The 27,542-nt window shown below is 38.1% G+C and overlaps 4 protein-coding genes and 2 long non-coding RNA genes across 12 annotated transcripts; 1 reads left to right on the forward strand and 5 right to left on the reverse strand.

Moving 5' to 3' along the window:
* Positions 1–318: 318 nt before the first annotated feature.
* On the reverse strand, positions 319–4,737 carry LOC103967263. Of its 2 annotated transcripts, XR_670292.3 has the most exons (6): positions 4,169–4,737; positions 3,727–3,841; positions 2,902–2,975; positions 2,099–2,124; positions 1,527–1,665; positions 319–491 (listed from the first exon to the last, which is right to left on the reverse strand). It is a non-coding gene; the product is annotated as an uncharacterized LOC103967263 (long non-coding RNA). The 2 variants fall into 2 exon arrangements; XR_007253572.1 differs by having other exon boundaries at positions 1,531–2,124.
* A 43-nt stretch (positions 4,738–4,780) lies between these two features.
* On the reverse strand, positions 4,781–5,595 carry LOC108868704. Of its 4 annotated transcripts, none has more exons than XR_007253575.1 (4): positions 5,509–5,595; positions 5,252–5,383; positions 4,988–5,126; positions 4,781–4,859 (listed from the first exon to the last, which is right to left on the reverse strand). It is a non-coding gene; the product is annotated as an uncharacterized LOC108868704 (long non-coding RNA). The 4 variants fall into 4 exon arrangements; XR_001954888.2 differs by having other exon boundaries at positions 5,252–5,374; positions 5,509–5,584; XR_007253574.1 differs by lacking the exon at positions 5,509–5,595 and having other exon boundaries at positions 5,252–5,457.
* An 808-nt stretch (positions 5,596–6,403) lies between these two features.
* Positions 6,404–7,207, reverse strand: LOC125471404 (F-box protein CPR1-like). The gene is made up of 2 exons (XM_048571726.1): positions 6,748–7,207; positions 6,404–6,537 (listed from the first exon to the last, which is right to left on the reverse strand). Exons 1-2 carry the CDS (start codon positions 7,205–7,207, stop codon positions 6,404–6,406), a joined length of 594 nt encoding a protein of 197 aa, XP_048427683.1.
* Positions 7,208–11,500: 4,293 nt separating this feature from the next.
* Positions 11,501–13,156, forward strand: LOC103967257. Of its 2 annotated transcripts, none has more exons than XM_018652368.2 (7): positions 11,501–11,787; positions 11,872–12,004; positions 12,150–12,193; positions 12,274–12,384; positions 12,464–12,556; positions 12,638–12,744; positions 12,818–12,956. In XM_018652368.2, the coding sequence occupies exons 1-7, from the start codon at positions 11,696–11,698 to the stop codon at positions 12,844–12,846; spliced, it is 609 nt and encodes a 202-aa protein (XP_018507884.1). In that variant the 5' UTR covers positions 11,501–11,695; the 3' UTR covers positions 12,847–12,956. The 2 variants fall into 2 exon arrangements, with proteins under 2 accessions (XP_018507884.1, XP_009378809.1); XM_009380534.3 differs by having other exon boundaries at positions 11,537–11,787; positions 12,849–13,156.
* A 93-nt stretch (positions 13,157–13,249) lies between these two features.
* On the reverse strand, positions 13,250–14,089 carry LOC103967258 (light-regulated protein, chloroplastic-like). Its single transcript, XM_009380535.3, has 3 exons — positions 13,796–14,089; positions 13,548–13,709; positions 13,250–13,446 (listed from the first exon to the last, which is right to left on the reverse strand). The coding sequence occupies exons 1-3, from the start codon at positions 14,059–14,061 to the stop codon at positions 13,371–13,373; spliced, it is 504 nt and encodes a 167-aa protein (XP_009378810.2). The 5' UTR covers positions 14,062–14,089; the 3' UTR covers positions 13,250–13,370.
* A 9,146-nt stretch (positions 14,090–23,235) lies between these two features.
* On the reverse strand, positions 23,236–26,762 carry LOC103967260 (inactive leucine-rich repeat receptor-like protein kinase CORYNE). Of its 2 annotated transcripts, XM_018652367.2 has the most exons (3): positions 24,989–26,762; positions 23,855–24,173; positions 23,236–23,604 (listed from the first exon to the last, which is right to left on the reverse strand). In XM_018652367.2, the coding sequence occupies exons 1-2, from the start codon at positions 25,858–25,860 to the stop codon at positions 23,861–23,863; spliced, it is 1,185 nt and encodes a 394-aa protein (XP_018507883.1). In that variant the 5' UTR covers positions 25,861–26,762; the 3' UTR covers positions 23,236–23,604; positions 23,855–23,860. The 2 variants fall into 2 exon arrangements, with proteins under 2 accessions (XP_018507883.1, XP_009378813.1); XM_009380538.3 differs by having other exon boundaries at positions 23,236–24,173; positions 24,989–26,758.
* Positions 26,763–27,542: the final 780 nt, after the last annotated feature.

Genomic DNA, 27,542 nt, shown 5'->3' on the forward strand with positions numbered 1-27,542 from the left:
TACAGGGCCTTCGTGAATAACAAGGAATTGGGCTGGGGTGGTGACTCCATTGTCGTTATTTTTTAGAAGGAATTTATCACTCTTAAACTCTAGCAAAACTCAGGAATTCTCTCTCCTAAACCCTAAACTCTAAATTTTTGTAGAGATTAATTAGAAGGGATAAATTTTCTCCTATATCAATTCGAGATAACACCAACACATAAATATATAAATGAGATAATTACAAACATAATCCCTTAATTATCTACATATTATTTCCTCTTCTTTTAGAAGGAACAAGAAACTTAGCCCGCGCGATGCTGCGGGTCTAAAACAATGTTAAACATATAAAACATATTAAAATATATTTACTTCTATATCAAAACATATTTACATCTTTATGATACATGTTTGTACAATATATTACAACACTCTAAGGCTCATGTATTTAGTTCTAGTGATTCATACTTCCTCAGCAAATCAACCATTTGTTCTTTACCAATGTCCAAGGCCTGTTATGGAGAAGGCAAAATGGAGTTATATATGTCAATGGGGCTACCAACACGTAACATAAATTTAGTTACGATAGTATATTAAATTTAAAAGCTAGAAATTAGAATATAGCTAAATCATGTAGAAAGTCGTAACAATAATAATAATAATTTAGACGACACACATGAAACTGGAGTGGCCTTAATGCATTTATATCGAATTCAAAATAGAAGAAAATTCAATTAGGTTGGAATGGAAAATTTTAAGCTTCTAACATAATAAATTCGTCGGCACATATTGCTCATTTGATATGTGGTATGATAAAACTCTAAAACTTATCGAAGTTTACACAATCATACTTGGCACTCGTCAGTTTTCACCTTTACAAATGCAGAGCAGCACTACATTCCAAAGTTAATTTCAATAGGAAATACTACTCTCCAATGATTTTTCCAATCAAAGGAAAAGAAGTCTCCAATGATTAGGTGATGTGACTCAATCAACAAAGTCAAGCAGAGATCGCCACCTAACTATTCCAAAGCTAAAATTTCAAGTGGAAATCTATATAATGATTTGATGAGATGACTCAAATGTGAGAACCAAGCAGAGAGCACCGAAAAATAAACCTCAGTAATCGAGCAACAAAATCACAAACCAAGGGATGCAGCTATTAGGATGTACTCGGTTATCTTTTAAGAATACATAACCTACTACCTAAAGCCTATAATGTTACATCACCAACAGTCATAGATAAGAACCAAAATCAGCACCATAATCCAAAACACATGATTTTATCAAGCAAAGAGAGGGAAACATTTTCACCATAACAAAATCAAAGGCCAACAACCAATCAAAATAACACCACACAAACACCAAAAGTTGCACAAATTCCACACAAAAATGTAAACTTGTACGGAAATTACTACGACTTGAACAAAATTCAAGCTACCCATCAACAACTAACAGAAATACCAATATTTCCAACAACGAAAAAAAAAAAAAAAAAACCGCAAATCAAAAATCCAACATCTTGTATAGAAAGATAGCAACTTTACCTACCTGAAGAACAATAATTGAAATTTCAGCACTTGGATTTGTTGGGTGGTAGCAGTGGAATTTACTCGGTATTCGACTGTTCATTCTCAGCTTTTCATGTTGTTGTTCAGTCCTCTTTATCTTAATAAAGTTTATTTCCTGAAAAAAAAAAAAAAAAAAAATTTAGTAATGGATTAAAACTAACATGTAATATAGAACTTCTGTGCTTTACTTTCTTATTGGTCCAAGGCTCGAGAAAAGTATTTCATGAGCTGCCAAAAAAAAAGTCAAGAAAATGAATATAGTTGTTCTATATCATCCTATTGAAACCATTAAAATAGTTTTTACATTATGTGAAGCAAATTATATGAAAGTAAAATTCAATTGAAATGTCAATTAACGGATGATCTAAATTGTTCATATATTAAATCATCATATAAGCGGAGGACCTTTTTACCACAACTTGATCCACACTGTTAGCAACTGAAACAGTTTGATTCTTTATAAACAAAAGGAAAAGGAAAAGAGAAAGACAATCAGCATTTGAAATCAAACGATCAGATTGAGATACAAAAACTTAATACGTGCTTACCCCCTCCTCTTGACTTTCAACTCCCCCTGCATATTTAAAAAAAAAATACAGATTAAATTAAATAAAAACAATTCAATAAAACTAATCACAAATTTCATTTGAGTAATCATCAAAATCGAGAGTGTATATAGGTGAATTATGGACAATTTACTATGGCTCAGTCAAGTAAGGACCAATTGTAAAAAGTAACATGAAGTCAAAGTGTAATGAAAAAAAAAAAAGAAGAGGAAATAAAGATGGTAATATTATCACAAAAACAGCAGCAAGAGACCTTAATTAATTAAGGTGGCTTATTTTAGTGAGCAAAGAATAGCTAACAATTAACAAAGCATGGATTTATTTGAGAAAAAAACACAGGATGAAATAACATTCTCTTTTCAAAAGAATATAAAAATACTACCAGGGATTCAAAAATATTAGTTAACGCAAACAAACAGCAACAAAAGCCATTAGACATAAGGTAAAGTTCCAAAAACTTGATCCAAGAAAAAGAAGTAATAAAGTGGATAAGAATGGCAAAGCATGAAAATTGAACACCATGAATTACTGACACGATTAAATTTTCTATCTTCAACTCTGCGACTAATTTGATATAGCACAACAATTAACCGTTTGAAAGAATTGTGTAAAACATTATTGATTTTCTGAATTTAGTAGACATACAATATCTCTTTGCTTCAGTAGTTGAAAAGAGAAATGGAGAAAGCATGAATGTGTATATAAAAAGTTGAACCTTATGGGAGACGAAGAAATAACTTTACGGCTAGCAAACTATTAGAAATCCTATTTTCAAACTCACTTACAATATCAACAATGCCAGCATTTGCCTACTCTCTCCCTTTGCGTTAGGATGTATAAGTTTGTCTTAAATAAAACCCTATAAGAAAGGGAAAGTCGAAGAAAGTTTAGGGAAGTTAAAATGAAAGCTACAATATGCACAAAACATAACTATTAGTAATAATAACCAATGTAATCAAACATAAATAAAATGGTATGCTACAGTTTTATCCTTTTTCATACAATTCTGAGGTTTGAGTCTTATGAAATGGCAAGTTTGATACAAATTATTAATGATGGAATGGATAGTTTTATTCTCTTTCATAAAAGTCACATTCAAAACTAAAATTCAATGCCAAAAACCAATACCACCATGATTCAAAGAACCTCAATCTACTATCTTTAACAATTGAAACTATATTGCATGATGTTAAATCTTTAGTCTTAATTTGAAGATTGAAAATAAAATACTTTGAAGCTACATTGATTAGTACTAAGCTTAGCCTCAAATATTCTAATGGCTCCTTTTTATAAAGAGATTATCATCAAAGCATTGCTGCACAACACCCAAATCATCAAATGTGAGACAAAATAAATTCTAATGTTTAAAAGGAATTCCACAAAATAAATAATGTCTTTATCAAATCTTTAATTCATTACAGCAAAACCCAAAAATCTAGAAAGTTTTAATAACCTTACATGACCACTCATGAGCAAGGTCAAGGCAGCAAAACCCAACAAACCCAAAATATTCAAATAAATCCCACACAAAAAAATCCATTTGAAAAAACCTACAAACAAAATAATTCACTACTTTTTCATACGAATTTGAACAGAGCTATAAAACATACCAATTTGAAGCGAGAAACCTCGGTGAAAATAGTCGAGGAAGCCATGTCGATCTCAAGAAGCAGAGAAAATTAGGGATTTTTTCCTAGCTCCAAATCATCCTTGGACGCCGTTACTCTTTTCAAACAAAAAACAACCAAATTGGGGATTTTTTCAGTAAAGAAAAAAGAGAAAATTAAAAGAATGATCCTTTAATGTACACATGCATTAAAGATGTATTGCTCCGATAAAGATAATGAAGAAGATTGATCCTTTAATGTTAAGCTTACTGCATGTGGAAGATCTCCTTAAGAATTCTGCCACCAACTTTAACCATATAAGAAAATATGGTTGGACAGAGTTTCATAGGAAAAATAAGTCAGGAAAGTGAATTTGTAAGGAGCTCAAAGACATTCGATTTGGTCATTTACATACAGCAATAGCAAAAAATACAAAAAACTATACCATCTCGCTTTGATCATCTCCTGCAGGTTCTGAAAGACCACTTGGTTCGCTAGGTGGCCAGGCACAATGAGAATCTGGAACTGGTGGAGGGCATGGAACGATCTTCTTCCCTTTCCCTGCTGCAGACAAACATCAAAACCCACAACCAAGTTCACTAAAAATGCACAGAAAAAATACAACTACCAAACTCACAAATTTAATCGAAGTACTCTACAAAATCTAGAAGAAAAAAAATACTAAATCTCAGATAAAAATATCAAAAAAACCCATAAATTTAATGACGGATCCTCCAAAAATCTGAAATTTAGACGAAATTTTTTACAAAAGCATGAAAAATTATTAACATTCAATTATATTAAATCACAATGGGGAATTAATTTGGTTTGTTTTAATTAGAGTATGAAAAATTTACTAAAATTCAATTGTGCAAATTTACACTTCTAAACACATAATATTCAAATAAGGAAAAATTTGAATAAAAAGGTACTGACATTTCAACGCCCATAGCTTGGATAAAATGGAATTCTCAGAAATTCATGGAAAATCCTTAATGAAATACTTCCAAAAGACGAAAAGCATATAATTTTAAACAGACAAAAAGTACGAAAAGTGCCTTAACAAATCGATAAAGCTGGATGATCACAGCATCTTCTCTTTCCTTTATCCTCATACTCTCTACCCGCGTTCATGCCTGTACAATGCTCAAACACAACCTAAATTAATTCAAAGGAAATATGCACAACCCCAGCGAAATTAATGAATTCAAATAATTATTCGCTTCCTCTGCACAACTCAAATTAATTCGAAGCTTTTTCATACCTCAGGGAAGAGCACCGTCTCTCAATTTGGGTTGTGCAGATTGGTAAAAGTGATTGGGGAGGAATAGCAGAAGAGTCTACTGTCTCTCAAGCTCTTCCCTCTGAAGAACGGTAAGAGAAACTCACATTTACCATTCCACCTATTCCCATTAAAAAAATTAAAATTAAAATTTTGAAGAAAAAACTCAACAGAAAATCACTAATTTGTTCAATAAATTTGGAATCCTTTGTTATTTTGCTGAAGAAAAAAATGTGGAAACTTTACCTGAGGAACTGAAAGAAGTTGTGATGAGAGCAAGGCAGATGGTGCTGGAGAAACTATGGAGGGAAAAAAATCAGAACCGATAGGATTGAATAAATCAGTCGGAAAACTCAGGATGTGATCAACCTGTCGTTGCTGAGTTGTATCCACACAAAAACCAAACAAATTAATCCCAAAACCCGAACATTCCAAATCCCAAATCCCAATCTCAAAAACAAACAATCATACAAAAAAATCGTCAATTAGATTCGATAGCATACCATTTCCTCAAGATCGGTTGGAGACCAGAAAACCATACATTTTTTGGGCTTGAAATTACATTCGAACCGACACCAGATGCATTGGTTTTCAACGATAAGGTGGAAGCAAAAGCAGAGAAAGAGGAGATGAGTAAAGTGACACGCGTCCCGCTCAACACGCGTCACTATGCTAAGCATGCCAGGTGATAGAATCATTACTGTAGAAAGAAGTCTTGTGAAGAGCCACTTGTGTTTCTGAGGCAGGAGTCGAGAGACATCTATTGGACGCAGAGGGCCAAAACCGTCATTTTACTGTGTAAAAGACCAAAAAAGCAAGATTTGAAGAGCAACTGAAGGGTAAAATTGGAAGAACACTGGCGAATGAACAGTAAAAAGGACACAAAGGGAATTAATTGAAAAGTTAGGCGTTTAGTATATATATAATTTGATGGACTATTTTTCTCACAGGCGTGTCAATAAACTGACATGGATATGCAAATAACAAATATTCAACATTACACTTTTTTTTTTAGTAAACCAACAAAATGAATTGAGAGCGCATAGTGAAGATGTAAGGAATCAGATAGCTTAGGCATGGGAAAAAGTATTCGAGCATGCCAAATGTAAGTTGGGAAGAAAATCATAAAAATTAGAAAATAAAAGGAGAAAGGAAAATTTTGTAACCCATTGTTCTTTGCATGAGAGCGAGTTTTTGCATAGCAGAAAGGTAGCACCTTCGTGACCGAAAGTTTGAGCCGTGCGAACAGTCTCTTTACAAAGCAAGGGTAAAGCTGCATACGATATACGTCCCCCGACTCTCATAAAGGGAGGAGCTTTATTGGCTTGGGATCGGCCTTTATTATTCTTTGCCTGCTGATACTTTAGAAAGTAGGGCTCCATGCTGTTAGCCAATTGATTAGTAGGAAACAACATTGGACTGGCTAAGTAAGATGAGACTCTCTACGAAAGGATTCATTGATGGGTAGCCATCTAGAGCAGTTGCAGCCATTTCTTTTTCAGTCTTGAAATCCACCACTATGGCCCCCCAATCTTCATTCAACAATAGCTATTCAAACCAAGAGGGATAGGACAGTATCTTTTGAAGAGTACACTATTGTGTTATCTAGTTTAGTCCACGATTTCACTGCACCATATTCTTTCATGACCCATAAATAAAGCCTAAAGACAAAATATTCTCTGTTGTCAATCTGAAACAAGGCAACAGACTCTCTCCATATCTTAAAACGCAACATGGGCAACCTGTTGTTCCAAAATCTTCAGGCATCTCGATCTCGTGGAATAATTCAGTGCTGAAATCAAACGACACCATGAGATGTTGGGGATCTCTGTCACGGGGTAGAATCCAATGCATAGCATCAATAAAAAAATTAATCAAGAACGACGCGCACAAATAAGCAGGAAAAACAGAAGTTGCAGCAGCACTAAGACATGTCCAACGTCTCTTGGCCAAGGAGTAAACCTCGACCCCTAACAAAGAATTCCTCACAGTAACAATTCTCAAGACCTCGTAGTCATTGGTCTGAGAATCATAGCCAAAAATATAGGTTTGTGCACCCTCAAAATTGTTCTTAATATTAGGACTAGGCAAAATCACATACTTTCTGACTGAAGGGTACCAAATTATTGTGGGGGCATCTTCGTCCTGAAAGCCTGCTTTTGTCCTGAAAGTCTTAGTTGTCAGCAACGCATATAAGCCCATTACGAGTCCCGACCATTGACAAATAACTAAAATAACGTTTTATTTCATCCAGAATTGGTGGTTTGATAAGCTCGGTGTAACCAGATGCATGGCTATGTAAGACGAAGTCAAAAGGAAGTTTCATCCAGCGTGCTTTGAGGAGTTTAGCTCGAATACCATGAAGAGAGTTGAGGTTCCACCATAAAACCAATTGGCAATATGGGGAGGAGCTCAACTACTTATAACCACATGCAAGGTCTGTCCTCTCATCAATGTGATTCATTCTCAACAGGCTAAAGATATTCCCATTGTACGAGTAAAAACTATTAACATACTGCGGTCCATTCTTCTTTAGTAGAAGGAGCTGGCGTCGACCATCCTTGTTGTTTTTGTGTTTGGATTGTGTTAATAAGCGTCTGAGATAGGCGTCAATGAAGGTGCGACTTTTGATCAGAGAATTCCACGACTTGCACACTCTTGTAAATTTGACTATAGATTTGACGGGCAGCCTCATCAAGATATCTGCTTGTTGGAATCTTATTTGGACTCTACAAATCATGATAAGGAATTGTCACATTATAATTATAATCAGTTAGAGTTAATTATTAGGTTAACTTCCTTTAAAGTAGAACCGTAAGGCAAACATGTTGAAGTGATGGAAAGCCCCACGTCTATAAGGATTGAGTAGTGCTGTCAGTTACCAACTGCTGTCCATAATAGGTGGAAGGCAGTTTGGATCAGCATCTATATATGGAATGGTCCCTGCTCAAGAGGAAATGATTCTATACAGAAACTAGCCCTATTCTAGTGAGAGCATAAGGCCCCATTGAGTAGAAGATACTTCCTTATTCACGGTTCCATGGCTTTATCAGGCATGCCCATCCAAGTCTACCTAATGAAGCTGCCCAGCGTTGTTTCTTGAGTTCTGAACTTGTCCCTCAATGTGATGGTGCTTGATCATTGTGTCAATGTCCATAACGTCAAGGCATACCTACCCAAAGGTGAGAGTAGTTATTTCTTTCTTTCTAACAAATGCATTCGGTTGAATTCATAGCCAAGTTTTTCTTCAGATAAATGTATGTATATTGTAATTTAGGGTTCTTGCTAATTGTAAAGTTCCAACACTGCTACGATTTCGTCAGGAAAGTGGTCAACTGATATTGCTTTTTTACTTGGAGTTCTCAAGTCTACGTTACGATCCATTGTTTACAAGGGATGCGGTGGTGAAAGAGAGTTGTTGATAAGGGAGGAATTGGCAATTATTATAGGTTAGAGCGGGTAAAGTTATAGGACCTTCGTGAATAACAGGGAACAGGGCTGGGTGGTGACTCTATTTTCGCTATTTTTTGGATGGAATTTATCCCCCCTAAACTCTAGCTAAACCCAGGAAAATACCCTCTAAACCCAAACTCTAATGCCGATTTGGTATCCTACTAAATATATATGGTGAGATAATAACACATAATATATGTATATATATGTGTATGTGTGTGTGTGTGATGAAATAATTACAAACATAATTCCTTAATTATCAACATATTATCTTCCTCTTCTTTCTTATCTCAGATCATGGACTATTTTTGTCACATGCATTCCATGTTCTTCAGACCAATCAAGTAAGTGTAGTCAAACTCATATTCGAGAGGATTTTAAAAGACTTTAAAATCCTAGTGTAGTCAATTAAAATATTTTAAAAGATTTTAGAATCCATTCAAATCTGGGTGTAGTCAATTAAAATATTTTAAAAGATTTTAAAATCCATCCAAATCTATGTTACAGAAATGAACCCCATCTCATTGAAAGACTACACAAATCTAGAATAAAGAATTCTAGAACATTCACTAAAGTTGGTTAGCTAGATTATCCAAGTTAAGGTAGTCCTTTGTAGAAAGGACTAGAAGGTTGTTTCGTAAGTTGGTGGATGAGTCTAGAAGAATGATGAGGTTTCCACCAACATGCAAGATTAGTGTAGATAATTCTACCATAGGAAGTTAGTGGAATTATCTAGATATCTCTAGCATGATGTTTCCATGCTTCTCCAAGGTTCCATCCATGCCTATAAAAGGAGAAGGCATCCGCACCATTTGTATCAACCAACCAACCAACCAATCAAGAAGGAAGTAAGAATCAAGAAGAGAGTAAGCAAGGCAACCAAGTGAAAGTGAGAAGAGTAGTCTTGTGAGGAGTGTGAGTGGTCTAGAGTGTGTCTCTAGAAAGAGTGAGTGTCATAGTTTCTAAAGAGTGTCCTTGAGATTTTGTGTTGTAATATTTTGTGAGGTTAATACAAGTAATTTGTTTACTTGTTTTGTCTCTCCAACACTTGTGTTAGAGTTGTGTACTTTAATTTTTTTTTCCTCAACAATCTAAGTGTATTAAAAAAATTAAGATTTTGAAGGATTTCAATAAGTTGTGGATTTTGTGAGATTTGAGAGCAAGAAGTATATATAACCAAGACTAAAAAGAATACAACCTCACCCCCTAGGATTTCAAATCATTTTCCATCTGGGCAGTCCTCAAAGCTCTACTAACCTCAGCCACACACAGGTAACCACCATATATGTTGGTGGAATCTCATCCCATAGGATTTCCAATCCTTTTCCATCTGGGCAGTCCTCAAATCTCTACCAACCCCAATCACACACAGGTACTATAACATCCCACATCGACCAATGGAAAGGGGGTGATGTGCCTTATATGTACATGCTTCCCCAAGTTGGGCTATATTTGGAAAATTAGACTCATAATAAGTACATGGCTCTCTACGAGGCGGCATGGTTCTGACATAAGAGATCAAAACGATTAGAATACTCACAAAATATGCAGGACTGCTGAAACTAGGCTCTGATACCATTTTTCTATCACATCACAGGCTCGACTCCGTCGTAGCACGATATTGTCCGCTTTGGGCCTTGACCACGCCATCACGGTTTTGTTTTCTGGGAACTCACATGATAACTTCCCGGTGGGTCACCCATTTTGGGATTGCTCTCGTGCAAACTCGCTTAACTTCAAAATTTATACGGAATCCGAAGCCAGTGAGCTCCCAAAATGCTTCATGCTAATTAGAGGTGGGTATGTACATATAAGGCATAGAGGACCCACTTCCCTGGACGATGTGGGATCTCACAATCCACCCCCTTAAGGGCCCGATGTCCTTGTCAGCATACTTTCGGCCTCGTCGGCACACTTCCAGCCAGGGATTGGCTCTGATACCATTATGTCACATCCCAGTCTCGACTCCGCCGTAGCACGATATTGTCCACTTTGGGCCCCAGCCATGCCCTCACGGTTTTGTTTCTAGGAACTCACACGAGAACTTCCCGATGGGTTACCCATCTTGGGATTGCTCTCGCCCGAACTCACTTAACTTCGAAGTTCCGATGGAACCCGAAGCCAGTGAGTTCCTATAAGGCCTCATGCTATATGGAGGGAAGCATATACATATAAGGCACATCACCCCCTCTCCGTTGGTCGATGTGGGATGTTATAATGTTACCCAGGGGAGTGGATCCTATATACCTTATATGTACATACCCACCTCCAATTAGCACAAGGCCTTTTGGGAGCTCACTGGCTTCGGATTCCGTATGAACTCCAAAGTTAAGTAAGTTCGCGCGAGAGCAATCCCAGGATGGGTGACTCACTGGGAAGTTCCCGTGTGAGTTCTCAGAAACAAAACCATGAGGGCGTGGTCGAGACCCAAAACAGACAATATCATGCTACGGCGAAGTCGAGCCTGGGATGTGATAGGTACCACAACGTACGTCTGTGGACCTGTGGCAAAAGGGCAGTTGGTGGTGATGGTTGTTGGTGGTGTAGTGTTCAAAAGCTCACCAAAGTTATGTTGATCTATCAATTGAGAAAGAGATGGAGTCGTGGTTATGTGAAAGGGGACCCGAAAAAGAAGGAGATAAAGTGGTTATCGAGTAAAGTAAGGCAAGGGGATAAAGTGGCTTTTAGAGTAGGGACTTGTCTAGGCTAGTACCAGAATGTGGATCTGGAAATGAGTCGGCCTCATCAAATATCACTAGTACAAAAAAAAAAAAAAAAAAAAAAAAAGTTATCAGTGTCACCAAACTTTAATTTAATTATCATAGTTCAACCGCTCCCAAATTTTAACTTATTCACGAAAGTCCTAACCTCATATCTTTATGAAAGATTGTTCATCATGTGTTTCTGATAAAAATAAAAAAAATAAAAAAAAATAAAAATCTTTTCTTTTTTTTTTTTTTTTGGTACCTAGATTGTAAGAACATTTTCATTAATTTTGAATATCATTCCCGCACCACCCAAAACAGGATGTCTAATTACTCTTCAAGCCCATCTTTGGAAACAAAGAATCTGTAGCAAATCTCTGCCGTGGTTCTCGTGTTTCCATTGGACAAACTAAGATGGGCACATTATACGCTAGGCCCGTAAAAAAACGAATTAGGCCTGCGTTTTGTGATTTGAAGCAAGTATAAAATTTTCATCAGACGGCTGACAACGTAAAGCTTCAGCAGCTCAACCATGGTGCAGAGATTTTTCTCAGTTCGGCAAATGGACCTCCAACAAGACCATCACTCCCACCCTGTTGTGCTTCTGTCCGGCCCTCCTTCCTGGTATTACTCACAATTCCAACTCTCTGTCTCTCTATCTCACTCTCTCTCTCTCTGATTGCTTTCTGGGGTATCTTTTTTTTGCAGCGGAAAGACCTCCTTATTATTCCAGTTTGCATTCAACTCCGCAATGGAGGCCGCCCACGATTGCAAAAATGATCAAGTAGTTTTCATCTGCAACCGACGCAGATTAGAGGCCAAACCCCCTTATCTTTCCCAGGTAGCTTTCCACTTCCTATGTTACCTGTATTTTTTAATCTGAAAACTGAAAAGCATTATATTTTGGGCCACTCCCCGCCCTTTGGTTTTGGGGTGAAAGTGAAACCTCAACCTACGTAATTAATAATTGCGTTAAAACTGCTCAGGGCGTTGATTCATCCTCTCAAGCATTTCAACGAATACAAATGAAGTAAGTCAAGAGACCCTTTAGAGAATGAACAATGGTGATGCAAACAATGGGATTTTTGAGAGAAGAAGTGTTTTGTGTAGGTATGTGGACGATGAGGAAGGAATTAAGAAGTATTTTGCTGCATTTCATCTGCACGATACATTTCCGGTCGCAGTTGTCATCGATGATTTTGGAGCTTTCTTTGATGAAAGGTGCTTCCTTTCTTCTTTGTTCATGGACTTTCAACTTTTTACAAAGATTAATTCTTTTGTGCTTGCAATTGATTTGAAGGAGCTGCCAAGAAAGATATGGAAACCCACGAGGAAGAGACTTGGCAATGGTTCGGACACTGGCTTTGTGTCACAATGCCATGATCCATGCCAAGTGAGTGACTATGTGATTTCAGTTGGCGACTTTATTCTCTCTGTTAGTAACATTTTGATACGGTTTGATTTTTTATGGTAGTGAAACAAGGCCTTGCAAGCTTGTGTTATCAGATACACACCGCGGAGACTCCCCGCGGTTGCTCTTCATCTACAAAAGATGGGTTTCGACCATTTTTACAATTCAAGGTTGGTTTAGTTTAGCAGAAGGGGTGGTTATACATTATAAATTTATGTAGAACATATTGCCTATTATAAGCAGGGTTTTTCTTTTTTCTTTTGGTATGTTGAAGGCGATGGCTCAGGATCGTTCATTGTAAAAGACTATAGCAATTCAGGGGGAAGAAGAGTGACTGCTAAGTACTCGGTGGCTCTCCAGAATCTTTTGCTAGAGGAGATCACTGAAGCAAGTGAATCGTAGATGTATCGAAATAGGCTCAAAATTGGTCCAGGATCCATTACTTTCGATCCGTGCATTATGTCAGAGTTAATATCTGCTTCACCTTCATTAGTTTTGCTCAGTGTAAGTTCTGTAAAAATCCTTTGGGCTCTGTGATGTGCATTCTCTGAAACACTATTTGATCAGTATTTCGATTTTCAAGTTTCCAGAAGCAAATTAGGTACGTCTCTTGTTAGTTCAAATATATGGAGAACATACTGATTCATCAACTTATACGGTTTCGGAGAGTTGTAATTGTTTGTAACTAGAATCTTCCCACTGGGTTTATTACAGTTTCATGTACATAATTATTCACAGAATATTACAGTGAGCAGTAAAAACTGAAAAGAGACGAGAAAATATCCCATGGAGGGGCTTAGTTTACCCCTTTCTGATACTCTGGCTCACAAAATTCTCCTCCCAGATCATCACAAGCCTCCCCAGGAAAGACCCTGCAGCAATCATCAAGACAATTAATCAGTTAATCATAACACGAAAACTAGAGATCTTAAAGCATTTGAAGATGAGTTGTACGAAAATCGATCGATCTTACGTCTTGGGACTGTCATACTCTAGATAATCTCTATCCAGCTGCTCAGAACTAGTCCTGGCTGTGCTGCTCCTGCCCTCTTCCGGTTTGAGCTTCACTTCGGGATACATTTCAGCATCACAAGCTTCTCCTCCGACTGTTTCACAAGCCTCTGCTGGAAAAACACTGCACATTCCACAGTCAAGGATTGAAACAATCAATCGGAAGATTAAGTCCAAGATGGATTAAAAAAAAAAAACGAATTGACTTACGAAGTGATGGAGCTGTAATCGACAGATGAAGGGTCGTCTGTCACGTTGGTTGCCCTGAGGGGAGGGCACCTTGAGGGTTGTAGTGGCCTCGGAAGGGAGCTGCATGGCAAGGCCAGGGACTTGGTGGTTGCAAAAGCAAGAGATGACACTGATGAAATTGGTGAGAGATGTAGAGTGGCCTGCATTTTGATGGCTTGTAATTTGGAAGTTGGTTTTAATTTGCTGAGTCTAAAGAGGGGCAAAGTTTCAACCAAACTATATAGCATCAGCTTTGGGACATGACTTGGATGGATATTGGATAAGGCGGGCATATAGATATTTTGAGACAAGAAATTTATTGGTGAACCATAAAACGTTGAGAGACACCCATGAACTTTGGACTTTTCTCTCTCCTATTCTCCATATCTTCCCCTTTGTTTTTTAGATTAATTTATGCACTTTTCTTCTCCTTCTTTGCACGCCATGCTTATTTTTGTCACTTTATACTTCTCTAATTTATTCAATTCAAAGACAAAAACTATGCAGGAAACGAAACAAGTGTGAAATCGTCTTCCTTTTTTTTAGACGTTTATATAGAATGCACAAAAGGAAGGTACCGCCTTAAAGTTGACAAAACGCTCCATGGGCTTGGATATTCGTGGATACCCAACCTAATGGTGTGGTGAAGGACAACAAACAGGCATGGGTGGGTTTGGGGATGGGAATTCACGTTTGAAATAATGGTTGTGGATTCAGTTATGGGGAATAAATTCACCAACGAAGTCGGGGGATGAAGGTGGCTAACCACCAGCTGCATCCCAAGTCAAAAGGATGACTCAGTTTGGCTAACTACCGAACAGATGCATTGGGCTATCCAAGTAACTAGTACAATCACTTTGTTGCACATTCTTCTTCTCTTGCTAATACTCGACAAGGCGATTGTCGTTTCAATGTCTATCAAAGCAAGAGATTCCCCATATTTGAAAATCACACAGTTCAAAATTCTTTTCCTCAAAGCTTCGGGCATCATTTTCTTGCCAAATAATTCAGTGTATTTTTCAAGTTCAACGTGCCCTCTTACACGTATGGAACCACCACACATGCATGCAATCAAATCGACATCATTCAAATGCAGATGTAAGCTAAGACAGTTAAGATGGTAATTCAGGCAAGGGAAGGTAAATTTGGCCTTAGTCAATCAACCCGCTCTTATTGCATGTCAAGATTTCAAAGGTATGCGGCCCACTACTAATCACATCAATATTATCCTCAATTTGCATTTTATCACCTACTATCACAACAAGCATTGCGATTTTATATCAAAAGACTTCAATAATGTAACTAGCTAGTAGTGGCTTTGTCAAGTTTCTTTATGTCAAATCTAGTATTCTTTTTCTAGATTTTTATGTTTATTCCTGTAATATAATTTTGTCCCCAAATTTATATATATAAATACACACACACACACACATATATATATATATTCTTTTGTATGTATTCATGTATTCATGTATTCATTGCACTTTAAGGTGTAACCGTGTAACACTAAATATGCATGTGTTTATTTCATTCACATTAACACGTTTTTGAATTGTAAAACAGATGTATCAGTAAACTGGCATGAATATGCATTGCCAAAAACTTAGAAGTGAGAAAAAGAGAAGAGGCATGAGGCAGTTAAATAGCAAACACCTAGGAGGATTTTGGGTAGTGAAATAATACCGCATAATTAATGGAGGATTTAATTTAACTACTACAAAGGATAAAAGTTCCCAGAAATCTAACAAGCTTAGCAATTAATTTCAAATAAAATTTGAAGGAAGAAGAACACATAAATAGTGTAAGTGCTAAAATCCATAAGTCACACCTATTGCTGTTGTATTTTGCTTGCTCCTTAATTAGTAGGAAACTGCATTAACGTGGTCAAGTAAGACCAGACTTTCTACAAACGGAAGGCACTTTAACTGGTAGCTGTCGCCAAAAATTGCGATGTCATTAGCTTCGTCGGTCTTCAAATCCACCACTGCAATGGTTCCCAGCTTAGTAGAGTCAACAAACACCAGTTCATCCTGACTTTTAAAACCAAGAAGCATCCAACCCTCCCTTTCAAAATTTGGCATATAATACTTTTGCAGTTTTACACTAACATTGAATTCAGTCCACGACTCCGCCACACCATACTTTTTCATGACCTACCCTTGAAGCCTACACATTCCCGCGTCGTTAGTATGTTCAATCTCATTATCAGTCAAGGCAAGAGACTCTCCGTATTTCAAAAAGACACAGGTATTCGAACCTCTTTTTCTCAAACCTTCAGGTATCATAATCTCGCCAAATAATTCAGTGTTCAAATCAAAAGACACAATATTGATATGTTCTTGCCCATTTTTGCCACGGAGTTGAACCCAATGCAGAGTACCATTCACCAAAACACTTTTGGAAAGCTTCCCATAAGCAGGAAGAGCTGCCGCACTAAGGGTTTTCCAATAGCGCCAGGCCAAAGAGTAAACCTTAACTGCAAATCGGGTGTGCCTGCAAAAATTATTCACAATTCTCAATACCTTATAGTCATTAGTCCGAGAATCATAGCCAAAGTAATGAGTTTCTTTATCCCCTACGGTAGCAGTGGTCCTTGTAAGAATATAGAGAATGCTTAGGATTGAGACACTCGTCATAAGGATGTATGAACTAAGATAGTTAGAGATCTTATTCTCTATATATACCTCAATGTAATAGCTTAGTAAGTAAGAAAATATAATATACAACAGATTTCATTCTCTCTCTACAAACTTCTCTTCTTCGATCTCTCTCTCTCTCTCTCTCTCTCTCTCTTAATACTTGAAACCCTAGCTTCTTCTCTCTACGTTAACATGGTATCAAGAGCCATTGATGCTCACACTGCTTCTTTCGATCTTCTGGCTGCTTCCGCTCATCTTCTTCGTCTTTGACACTATCTGGTTCTCGACAGATTCTGGTATTTTGCTCGTCATCTGTGATTTCTAGGGTTTTTGCAAATCTTGATTTTTTGCTCCAGATTGTGTGCACGCAAGGTGTTTATCAGTTGGTTTTTAGCATCTGCAACTATGGTGACTGCATTGCAACTGCAGATTTTACAATCTCCGATCACTAGTCTTATTTCTACTATTTCCACATATGTGAATGTTAAACTTGATGATTCTAATTACTTGAATTGGCAATTTCAAATGCAATTGTTGCTTGAGGGACATGGTATCATGGGGTTTTTTGATGGATCGCATGTTTGTCCACCTCGATATGTCATTTGTTATGAAAATTCTACTGCTTCTGGTCTTGATGCTGCAAATTCTTTGACTCAGTCTGAGACTGAAGATTATGTTGTTTGGAAAATGCATGATCGTGCCCTAATGCAGCTGATCACTACTACTCTATCACCAGTTGCGATTTCATGTGCGATTGGTAGCACCAGTGCTTGTGATTTGTGGAATCGATTGAAAGAATAGCTTTCAGCTGTGTCTCGGACAAGTATTTTTCAGCTTAAATCTAATCTTCAAACTATTCGAAAAGGATCTAACTCGGTGTCTCAATATCTACAGTGTATCAAAGAAGCTAGGGACTATTTTTCTGCTGCTGGGGTTACATTTGCTGATGAAGATATTGTTATTCTTACCCTTAATGGTCTTCCTCCTGAGTATAATACTTTTCACAGTGTGATACGGGGTCGTGAGAATGTTATTTCTCTCAAGGAATTTCAGGTGCAATTGCTTGCTGAAGAACTGATTGTTGATAGCACGGTGTCCTCTCGATTCATGACTGCCATGATTGCTAATAATTCTAGCCCTAAATTCTCTACTGGTCAATCTCAATCTGGAAGTTTCATAACTCATCCGTCTGCTCATAATAATGGTTATTCTGGAATTTCTGGTGGTTTTCGATCTTTTAATAACAACAGGAAGGGCAAAGGGAAGTTTAATCAAGGATATAGGTATCTAATCCTAATCCTAGACCGCAGTTTTCTAATCAGTTCTCTAATCCGAACCCTGGTTTTTCTCGAGTTCTTGGTTCGCATCCACCTCGGTACTTTAGTCAAAATACACATCCATAGGTTCCTTGTCAGTTGTGCAACACATTTGGTCATACTGCTTCATTTTGTAACTCAAAACCAATGGACAAACAGGGTTGCCACATCTGTGGTAAAGCAAATCATACTACCTGGTATTGCTTCTTCAATGATAAGGGTCCAAATTTTGGTGGTCCTCACCACTCTCAATCGACTACCAATGCATATGCTCCTTCCACACCAATATATCCTCCTCAATCTCATATGCAAGCAATGCATACAATTACTTCTCAACCTTCTTCAGGCTCTACTTCTCATCAACAACCCCAACTCTGGATCACTAACTCGGGAGCTACAAATCATATGACTGTCGATCTCAGCAATCTGTCTTTGGCTTCCCTTTATCCTACCAATGAGACTGTGCAAACTGCGAATGGTGAAGGTCTGCACATATCTCATATTGGTAGTTCCATTATTCGCACACCTTTGCATTCTATTAAACTTAATTCAGTTCTCTATGTACCTCAACTTTCCAACAACTTGTTATCCGTACATCGGATTTGCCTCGATTACAATTGTTGGTTAATATTTTATGCTTATTTTTTCTAGATTCAGGACAAAGTCACGGGGAGGATATTATACAAAGGGAAGTGCAGTAATAGACTCTATCATATACCTTCAGTCGTCAGTCATCCCTCTCTTCCCACTCGCAGCTCTTCTCACACTATTACCTTTCTTGGTCAACGTGTTAGCTCTCATCTTTGGCATAGTAGGTTAGGGCACCCTTCTAATACCATTGCCAAAATAATGTTGCACAAGTCTTCCATTGTTTGTACACAAGATGTTATTCCTTTATTGTGTCATGGTTGTTTAGCAGGCAAACTCACTAAGCTACCATTTCAGTCTAGTGCTCATAAGTCTGATGTTCCTTTTGAAATTGTACACAGTGACCTTTGGAGTCCTTCTCCTTGTACCTCCATTGATGGATATCGATACTATGTGACATTTATTGATGAGTACACTTGATATTGTTGGCTATTTCCTCTTGTGAATAAATCCGACTTCTTTGACACTTTTGTTACTTTTCATTCATTTGTGCAAACTCAGTTTTGTATGTATTAAAACTTTACAAACTGATGGTGGTGGAGAGTATATCAGTGCTAAGCTTCAAATTTTCCTTCACATCAAAGGTATTTCACATCATAAATCTTGCCCACATACCCCAAAACAGAATGGACTGGCTGAGCGTAAACATCGCCACATTATTGAAACAATTATCACTTTATTGCAATATGCACAGTTACCCTCTTAGTTCTGGTCTTTTGCTTGTCAAGCAGATGTGCACCTTATCAACCGTATGCCTACTCCAACCTTGCACAATTGTTCACCCTTTGAACGTCTATTTGGAGTCCCTCCTCTTTTAAGTCATCTTCGAGTGTTTGGTTGCTCTTGTTTTCCATTGTTGCGACCCTACAACAACATTAAGTTACAACCTAAAACCATTGAATGTATCTTTCTTGGATATACCTCGAAGTACAAAGGTTTTATCTGTTTTGATGTCTTAAAGGGTAGAACTTATATATCCAGACATGTTGTCTTTTATGAGTTTTAATTTCCCTATCCTTATTTAACTCAGGTACTTCAATCTAAGTTTGTTCAGTTGCCTATTTCTCAGCCCTTTATTCCATTCCTTGTCCCTACTATGGATAACATGCTTGTCCAACCTCTCTCATCATTTCACTCACAGTCCCAATGACAATCACAGTCTCCCATATCTAGTGTTCCCCCATCAGTTTCATCATTAGTTTCACCAGCAATTTCATCATCAGTTCCCTTGTCTCCTGGAACATCACCTGCTTCTGTTTCATCTCAGTCCAATACTGTACCTGCCAGCTCTTCACCTTCACTCCCTGTGGATCTTGATTTTAGTCCTGGTCTACTTCAAGTGGTCCTGCCTATCGCTCCACTTAATCTGCATCCCATGCAAACTAGAAGTAAAAATGGTATAATCAAGAAGAAAGTGTTTCTTAGCAAGGTACATGATTCTAGTGGTGTTGATCTCACTCAAGTGGAGCCTGCCACTTACAAGTCTGCATTAAAAGTTCCTGTTTGGCTGAACGCTATGAAAGAAGAGCTTGGTGCATTGCATCATCAACAAACTTGGAGTTTAGTTCCTTTACCATCCCATAAAAATCTGGTTGGTTGCAAATGGGTGTTTAAACTCAAGAAGAATTTAGATGGCTCTATTGATCACCATAAGGCTCGCCTGGTTGCAAAGGGGTTTAATCAAGAACCTGGTTTGGATTATGGGGAGACATTTAGTCTAGTGGTTAAGCCAACTACTGTGCGCTTAGTTCTAGCTTTGGCAACTCATTTTCATTGGTCTCTTCAACAGTTAGACGTTAAGAATGCTTTTCTGCATGGAGTGTTAAATGAAGAGGTTTATATGGCTCAACCACCTGGTTTTGAAGATGCTTCTCATCCTGACTTTGTTTGTAAGTTGCATAAGTCTTTATACGATTTGAAACAGGCTCCCCGAGCTTAGAATGAGAGATTCACCAGCTTTCTTCCTTCCCTTGGATTCCAGTCTACTTATTCAGACTTTTCTTTATTTGTCAAGACTGTTGAGAGTGATATTGTCATCCTTTTATTATATGTGGATGATATTATTAACTCTGGTAGTTCTTCTATCATTATTCAGCAAGTCATTCACTCTCTTACTACTGAGTTTGACATCAAGGACTTGGGCGAGCTTCATTACTTTATGGGGATTCAAATCACTAAGACTGCTCAGGGTTTATTCCTATTGCAAACAAAATATATATAGGACCTATTAGCGAAAGTTGAGATTGTGGAGTGTAAAGCTTGTGACACATCATGTCTTCCTTACAACCGACTACTTAAGGATGATGGTACTCCTTATAACAATCCAACTGCATACAGGAGCATAGTTGGTGCGTTGCAACATTTACTCGTCCCGATATTGCATTATTAGTTCATCAAGTGTGCCAATTCATGCAGTCTCCTATGGTGTCTCATTTCACCGCCGTTAAGCATATCTTGCGCTATCTCAAGGGTACATTATCAGTTGGCATTTCGTATAATAGGGGTGACTTATCATTAAAGGCTTTTAGTGACGCAGACTGGGCCGGTGACCCTAATGATCGCAGTTCAACAACTGGTATGGTGGTGTTTTTAGGCAACAATCCTATATCGTGGTTCCCTAAGAAACAACACACAGTCTCTCGTTTTTCCATAAAAGCTAAGTATCGAGCTATGTCATCCACCGCTGCTGAGCTCGATTGAATCCAACAATTACTGCAGTTCATGCATGTTATACCTGCTCATGCTCCTGTGCTTTTCTGTGATAACCTTTCTGCTATTGCTTTGTCCTTCAATCCTGTTCAGCATCAACGGACGAAGCATATTGAAATTGACGTTCACTTTGTGAGAGAACAGGTTTGCTAGGAAGACACTGCTTGTTCAGTTTGTTTCCTCCTGCGAACAATTTGCCGATATACTAACAAAAGGTCTCGTGCTCCTTTATTTCGATCTCATTGGTTCAACCTCATGCTTGGTGTTCTTTCCCATGAGTTTGCGGGGGGATGTAAGAATATAGAGAATGGTTAGGATTGAGACACTTGTCATAAGGATGTATGTCTTAGTTAGTTAGTTAGTTAGTTAGTTAGTTAGTTAGAGATCTTATTCTCTATATATACCTCAATGTAATAGCTTAGTAAGTAAGAAAATATAATATACAACAGATTTCATTCTCTCTCTACAAACTTCTCTTCTTCGATCTCTCTCTCTTTCTTAATACTTGAAACCCTAGCTTCTTCTCTCTATGTTAACAGTCCTAGGCCAAGGCAAAACCACATACTTTCTAACTGAAGGGTTCAAAATTATTGTGTGGCCACCAGGGTACCAAGAAAGGCATGTAAGCCCATTGCAACTTCCGACCATTTGCGCAGGAGCTCCGAGTTTCATAACTAGTGGTGCATTAAGCACAATGTACTGAACTGCTGGTTTAGGGTTAGGGTTAGGGTTATCCCCAAAATACAAAGAGTAGAAGGCATGGCCCCAGTTTATGAGAAGGAGCTGATCAAAACCATCGTTTTGGTTTTTGTGGTTAGACTGGATTAGTGATGAACGGCTGAGATGGATCGCAATAAAGGCAGAGCTTTTGACCATAGAGCGCCATGACTTGCAGACGGCGCAGCATATGATTAAATATTGAAAACTTTAACGAAAAGCTTCAGTACTGTTTATTTTAACGAAAAACCAAATTTTTACACTAAAATGTCAATCCTGCTACTATTCACTTTATCCTTTATTCCGTCCTTATCGTTAAAACTCAAAATTTTCAAATTATTTTCATTAGTTTTCTTTTAAATATTTTGAGGGTAGTCTTAGGAGGATTTCTCTTAAGATCTCTACAGGAAAGTAGTTGTTGCAGTAGTACTCGACTGACATTGCTTTTTTGCTACGATTTCCCAAGTCCCCATGTTTCTCTTCTAGCTCACAATTACTGGGTGGTTTGGGAGCTTTTCCGGAATCCATGTTTCCGATTTGCTGGCAGCGTTGGTGATTGTGGTTAGTGAGAGATAGATGACAATCTATAGGTAAGGGGTAGTTGATTATATTAATACTAAAAATAAAAGCAAAGCCTAAGAATATTGTTCTTAAAAATATCGACATATGCAGGCCAAGGCCCAAGAAGCTCCCAATGCATTTCATTTGGTTCATTAAAAGCCTTCTTGGTATCCAACTAAAAAAAATTATCAATTTCAAAAAAATATATTAAAACCATTTCTTAAGAACAATTTTGTATAAGACCCAAAAATTTATTTGATATGAAATTTAAAATTTATTGATAAATCTTAGCAATTAAAGAAATAAGAAAGGAAGAGAGAAGAGAGAAGATCGAAAGGAAGAGAGGAGAGAAAATCGAAAAAAAGAGAGAGAAGATCGAAAGGAAGAGAGAAGAGAGAAAATCGAAAAAAAGAGAGAAAGGAGGGAGAACTGGGAGGGAGAACGGAGAGAGAGAGTGGAAGTGAGAGAGACACGGAAAGCTGAGGGAAATGATTGGAAGAGAGAGAGACAAAGGAAGAGGAGATAAGAGAGAGAAAAATCATAACATATTGGAAGAGAGAGAGAGAGAGAGAGAGAGAGAGAGAGACAAAGGAAGAGGGGATAGGAGAGAGAAAAATAATAACATATTGGAAGAGAGGAGAGAAGGAAATGATCAATGAGTGAGAGGAGAAAAGAAAATGAGAGAAAATATAGGAGAGAAAATGGAGAGAGAAATGAGGTTAAAAATTACTGTTTTTTGTTTTTCATAAATAAGCTATTTTTCAAGTTGATTGAATTCACTTTTTAAAATATTTTGACCAAATAAGAATTATTGACTTAAGACTTAAAACTATTTTTACGTTTAAAAAAAAAATTAATTCAAATTGCATACCAAACAAACCCTTAATTTTACAGTTATATTATGTCTAGTTATTCCAAATACATTAAAAAGCCAACAAGCAACCCTCAACCACCGTTGTGGAGAGGAGTGTTACATTACACCACGGCGTGTTTGAATCATGCCAGCTCTCTAATCTAACAAATCTATCGTTTGACAAAAAAAAAAAAAAAAAAAAAAAAAAAAAGAAGGTAAGTAGACCACCAAATTCCAATACATGGGACTACGACATCGACATTGGAATTATACGAGTCGCTGGCAATCTCAGATGGGTGAAGAGGTAGAACGATCTTTCCCGTGATTTTGAAAACAGCCAGCAAAGCCCTACAATCATTGGGAGGTGAAAAACAAAAATAATTGATATGTGCCCCCACATTGTTAATCTCCTCACTTTTACTCCAAAAGTTCGATACTTCCTTGACTTCCAGCTTCTTCGCCACAGTGAATATCCACAGATTTAAACAGTGAAAGTATACAATTCTAAGAGAAATGTGCAGATTGCAGAAGCAAATCTTTCTGAAGTCTAAGTTCCCCAAAATCTACAGAAATAGGAGCTTCAACATAAAATACTTACATCTGATCAAAAACTGTTCAGTTGGGTTAGCATGTGAACAAGTTCATCGCTTGAGGGTCTCTCTGCGGGCAGATCGGATAGGCATACAACTGCGATTCGCACTGCCATCAACATCTCATCATCTTCCTCCCCTTCTTCCCCTATTATACTCTTATCTAATGCTTCCCGTGCCTCGCCTGCTTGCTGCAAGTGCCGCAACCAGCGCCCTAAACTTCCACCACTAGCTGCTTCCCCAAAGAAGGGATCGGTTGGATCTCTTCCGGTTAACAAAACGCCCAATATCATCCCAAAGCTGAAAATGTCGCTCTTATCCGTGTACCTGGTGAAATTGAATATGTAGTCTTTAGCAAAAGAGCATATATGTTTTCGAAGGAAAAAAATGAAAAAAAGCTCCTGTTCTAGTTGTTCTTTCCATTCACCTATTCACAGCCAAAGCTTTCTTCCTAAAGGGAGTTTCTCTTTTCGTTTTCAATACTACAAAGCTAATAATTCAGTACAAACAACGCAACTGTTACATACAAAACCCCACAGCTTAAATTCTAAGGCAAACATCAATAAACCATTAATATAGCCTTGAATCTTAACTAACAAGCATTTCACTGTTAACTATCAATAAACCATCACGAGGTAATTTCGGAGTTCTATGCCTTGTCAAAGAGGGATGATTATCAGAATCCCAAGTCATTGAGTAGAAGAGTATTGGGAGGGAGCATTTTTCCCTCCAGCGCAGGGAAACAAAAAGCGCGAAAAACTGGAGACAGATTGCAATGCCAACCACAACAGTCACGCATCCCAGTATTAGGGGGATGTCCATGGCCTTGTGCAGGAGAGAAAGCCATTTGACAGGGCAGAAGCTAAATGGCTAATACAAAATAAAAGCTGGCAAACCTAATTCAATCCTGCCCGAAACTACAAACGTGTGCCAACATTTTGGGATGTGGAATACCAAACTCCTGATAAGTATTCTAAAAGCAAAGGAAATTAGTAGGAGCAATGGGGAAATATCATAAAACACAATTACCATTTCCGCATATACACATACACCTACATAGCTCCGTCAATAGAATTGCATAGTAGTTGTATAACACGAAACATTTACGAATTTCGAATATCATCCAAGATTGATATGTGTACCTGCCATTCTGGAAACACTCTGGAGCACTGTAGCCAGATGTTGCTCCATTCAAATAAGGCGCAAGCTTGGCCAACCCGTAATCTCCCAACCTCGGCTCAAACTCCGAATCCAACATAACATTTGTAGGCTTTAAATTGCAATGCATAATCTGAGGAACATACGAATGCAGATACTGAAGCCCCTTAATTACCCCGACAGCAATCCGAAGCCGAACTTCCCAACTAAGCTGCAGCTGGGTTTCTCTAACTCTATTCATAGCATCCTCCAAGCTCCCATTAGGCATAAAATCATAAACCAAAGAGAACCTATCGTGTTCGCGAACATAAGCCCGCAGGCTCATCAAATGCCTGTGTCTCAGGCCAGCAAGCACTTCAAGCTCCTGCTGTATCCGCCGCTTCGCCGCCTTGCTCTGAGCCTCCGGCGAGCCACACTCTGAAAAGGGTCCGAGCTGCTTGACTGCAATAATCAGCCCAGTGTCCAGAACAGTCCTGCAGTACTTCCCATTGGGGCTAGAACCCAGCAACCGGTTTTCACTAGCTAGTGCTAATTGGAGCGTTTTGGGGTCGATCTTCGGGGAGAATATGACGGGCCCTTTGAGAATTGGGGTTCTGCTGATGTAGCGGACAAAGCACCGGACTAAGAGTGCAGTGAGGAGGGCACAAATTAGTCCGGTCAGGACTCCCAACACGATGCTCAGAATGATTCTTTGGAGCTCGTTCTTCGAGTGGGGATGCTTCGCCGGTGACGGAGGCTCGGTTTCTTGGGACTGCACAGCCCCTTGCCGGCAGCAGAAAATCAATAGCAAAAGGAGAAGCCTTGGGATTGGATTGTTCATTTCCGAGGTGCTTCTTCTTCTTCTTCTTCTATCCATTCCAATAGAAATCCAAAAAAAATCCCAGCAAAAATCAACTGAAACCCAGTAAAACCCAGATGAAAATTAGCAAAACCAACATCAAAGCTGCAATCTTTCTTCAGAATCCAACCAAAAATACTCAAAGCAACAGCTGCTTTGGCATCAAAAGCTCAAATTTTTGTTCTATTTTTCTCAGGGCTTCAGCCACCGTGCAACATGGAGGCGCAGAAAATGCAACGCCGCCGAGAAACGCTTGCAGCTCTGCGGGAAAGTGAGAAAACCCCATCAAGGAGAAAGCTTCAAGGAGTCATGAAGGAGGGGAGAGAGATAGAGAGGGAGAATATCAGATAAAATTCGAATTTTTTTATGGGAAAATCTTCAGAGAAAAGACGCAACGAATCGTTTCGTCACCGATTCGCATATTTTTTTTCTCTTCAAATCAAAACACTCTTTGTTTTTTTTTACTCTTTTAAGTTTAAACCCACTACTGAAACTACTGAGTTGAAATGTTTGCAAAAAATGGCGACCGAAAGAACAAAAAAAAAAAAAAACAAGTCCCAAAGCTTGAATTTCACACAGAAAGCGAGTCCCTTTCTCTTCACAAACTGAAACTACCCAACTGCACAAAATCGCTCTCTGGGTTTTGGGAGGAGAGAGAGAGACACTTTCTGTGGCTGTTTGCTTTTTTTTTCTTTCTCTCTCTCATGCTGCGGAGGACAAAACTGGGCTTCCCGCCTTTCGAACCCCCGTAAGCGGTGGGGTCCACGGAGACACGTTGGCACTGTGTCGCTATCACGAGTGGCCCGAAAGCTAAACATCGAACTGCGTGAGACAAGGCCAGGAAAACGCTGAACACGTCTCCGCCGCTGGTTGGTGAGGGGAGGAGATTCTGGCCGTCTACAGGGAACCAACAGCGGGAATTTATTCCGATTAGAATAATACTAAAGCGACAATCTATTACCGTAGTGTGCCGCTGTTTGTCTTCGTGTAATGCTAGGAAGTGATTCTATACCTCCAGTTCAGTTTTTTTTTTTTTTTAGTCATTAAATTGAATAATCAAATAAAATCAACAGACGAATTAAACATTTCGTGCGGATAAAGATTTACATGATAAGGAATTTCGCTACCTTAGGACCATTATGGTTACGGTTGTTCCCCAAAGCTTCGATCGCCACCTCACCTATTATCAGGTCACCAACTTCCATGACCTTCCAACACTAGACAAGCATTGGTCCCCAAAATACAGTTTTCTGTAATAGATGAGTGGTCAAAAGAGGGCATGTGATATCACTTCTCGTAATAAAATGATGCATACAAAAATCTCTTCACATAGTACTGTTTTTTAGATCGAAAATTCAATTACTGTAAACTCGGTTCATATAAATTATTTTTAATATATCATATTTATAAGAAATTCGAAAATTCTAAAATAACAGTATGTCTCAAATAAATCATGTGTCGTCCTATATTTTACTTTTTAACCAAACGTCTCGTAATTAATTAGTTTGAAACATCTCATGACACGAGTGTCTCCATCTCATAGGAGTCTCTTTCGGGGATTACAGATTAAACGAACGGTGATCAGTAAAGTGATTATCTTTTTTGCCTTTTGGGTTTGTTATTGAAACAATAATTAATAATTTGTGTGGGAATGAAAGCTGAAGGGAACAATCTTTGTTTTATGGTTGGCTCGGTTTTCG

The sequence above is a fragment of a genome, unplaced genomic scaffold (genome assembly GCF_019419815.1).
Source record: "Pyrus x bretschneideri cultivar Hongxiangsu unplaced genomic scaffold, Pyrus_bretschneideri_v1 Contig6, whole genome shotgun sequence".
NCBI classification, from domain to species: Eukaryota; Viridiplantae; Streptophyta; class Magnoliopsida; order Rosales; family Rosaceae; genus Pyrus; species Pyrus x bretschneideri.

Bases quoted from the DNA above. Each gene is read 5' to 3' on its own strand.
- LOC125471404 (XM_048571726.1), bottom strand. From the start codon at position 7,207: ATGGGCTTATATGCGTTGCTGACAACTAAGACTTTCAGGACAAAAGCA. The intron at 6,538-6,747 runs GTTGCCCATGTT...TGTTGAATGAAG, and splicing joins TGAAGATTTTGGAACAACAG to ATTGGGGGGCCATAGTGGTG.
- LOC103967257 (XM_009380534.3), top strand. From the start codon at position 11,696: ATGGTGCAGAGATTTTTCTCAGTTCGGCAAATGGACCTCCAACAAGAC. The intron at 12,385-12,463 runs GTGCTTCCTTTC...ATTGATTTGAAG, and splicing joins GGAGCTTTCTTTGATGAAAG to GAGCTGCCAAGAAAGATATG. The intron at 12,557-12,637 runs GTGAGTGACTAT...TTTTTATGGTAG, and splicing joins AATGCCATGATCCATGCCAA to TGAAACAAGGCCTTGCAAGC.
- LOC103967260 (XM_018652367.2), bottom strand. From the start codon at position 25,860: ATGGATAGAAGAAGAAGAAGAAGAAGCACCTCGGAAATGAACAATCCA. The intron at 24,174-24,988 runs GTACACATATCA...CAATTTCACCAG, and splicing joins GAGTGTTTCCAGAATGGCAG to GTACACGGATAAGAGCGACA.
- LOC103967258 (XM_009380535.3), bottom strand. From the start codon at position 14,061: ATGCTATATAGTTTGGTTGAAACTTTGCCCCTCTTTAGACTCAGCAAA. The intron at 13,710-13,795 runs GTAAGTCAATTC...TGGAATGTGCAG, and splicing joins GATTACAGCTCCATCACTTC to TGTTTTTCCAGCAGAGGCTT. The intron at 13,447-13,547 runs GTAAGATCGATC...TGATTGCTGCAG, and splicing joins GAGTATGACAGTCCCAAGAC to GGTCTTTCCTGGGGAGGCTT.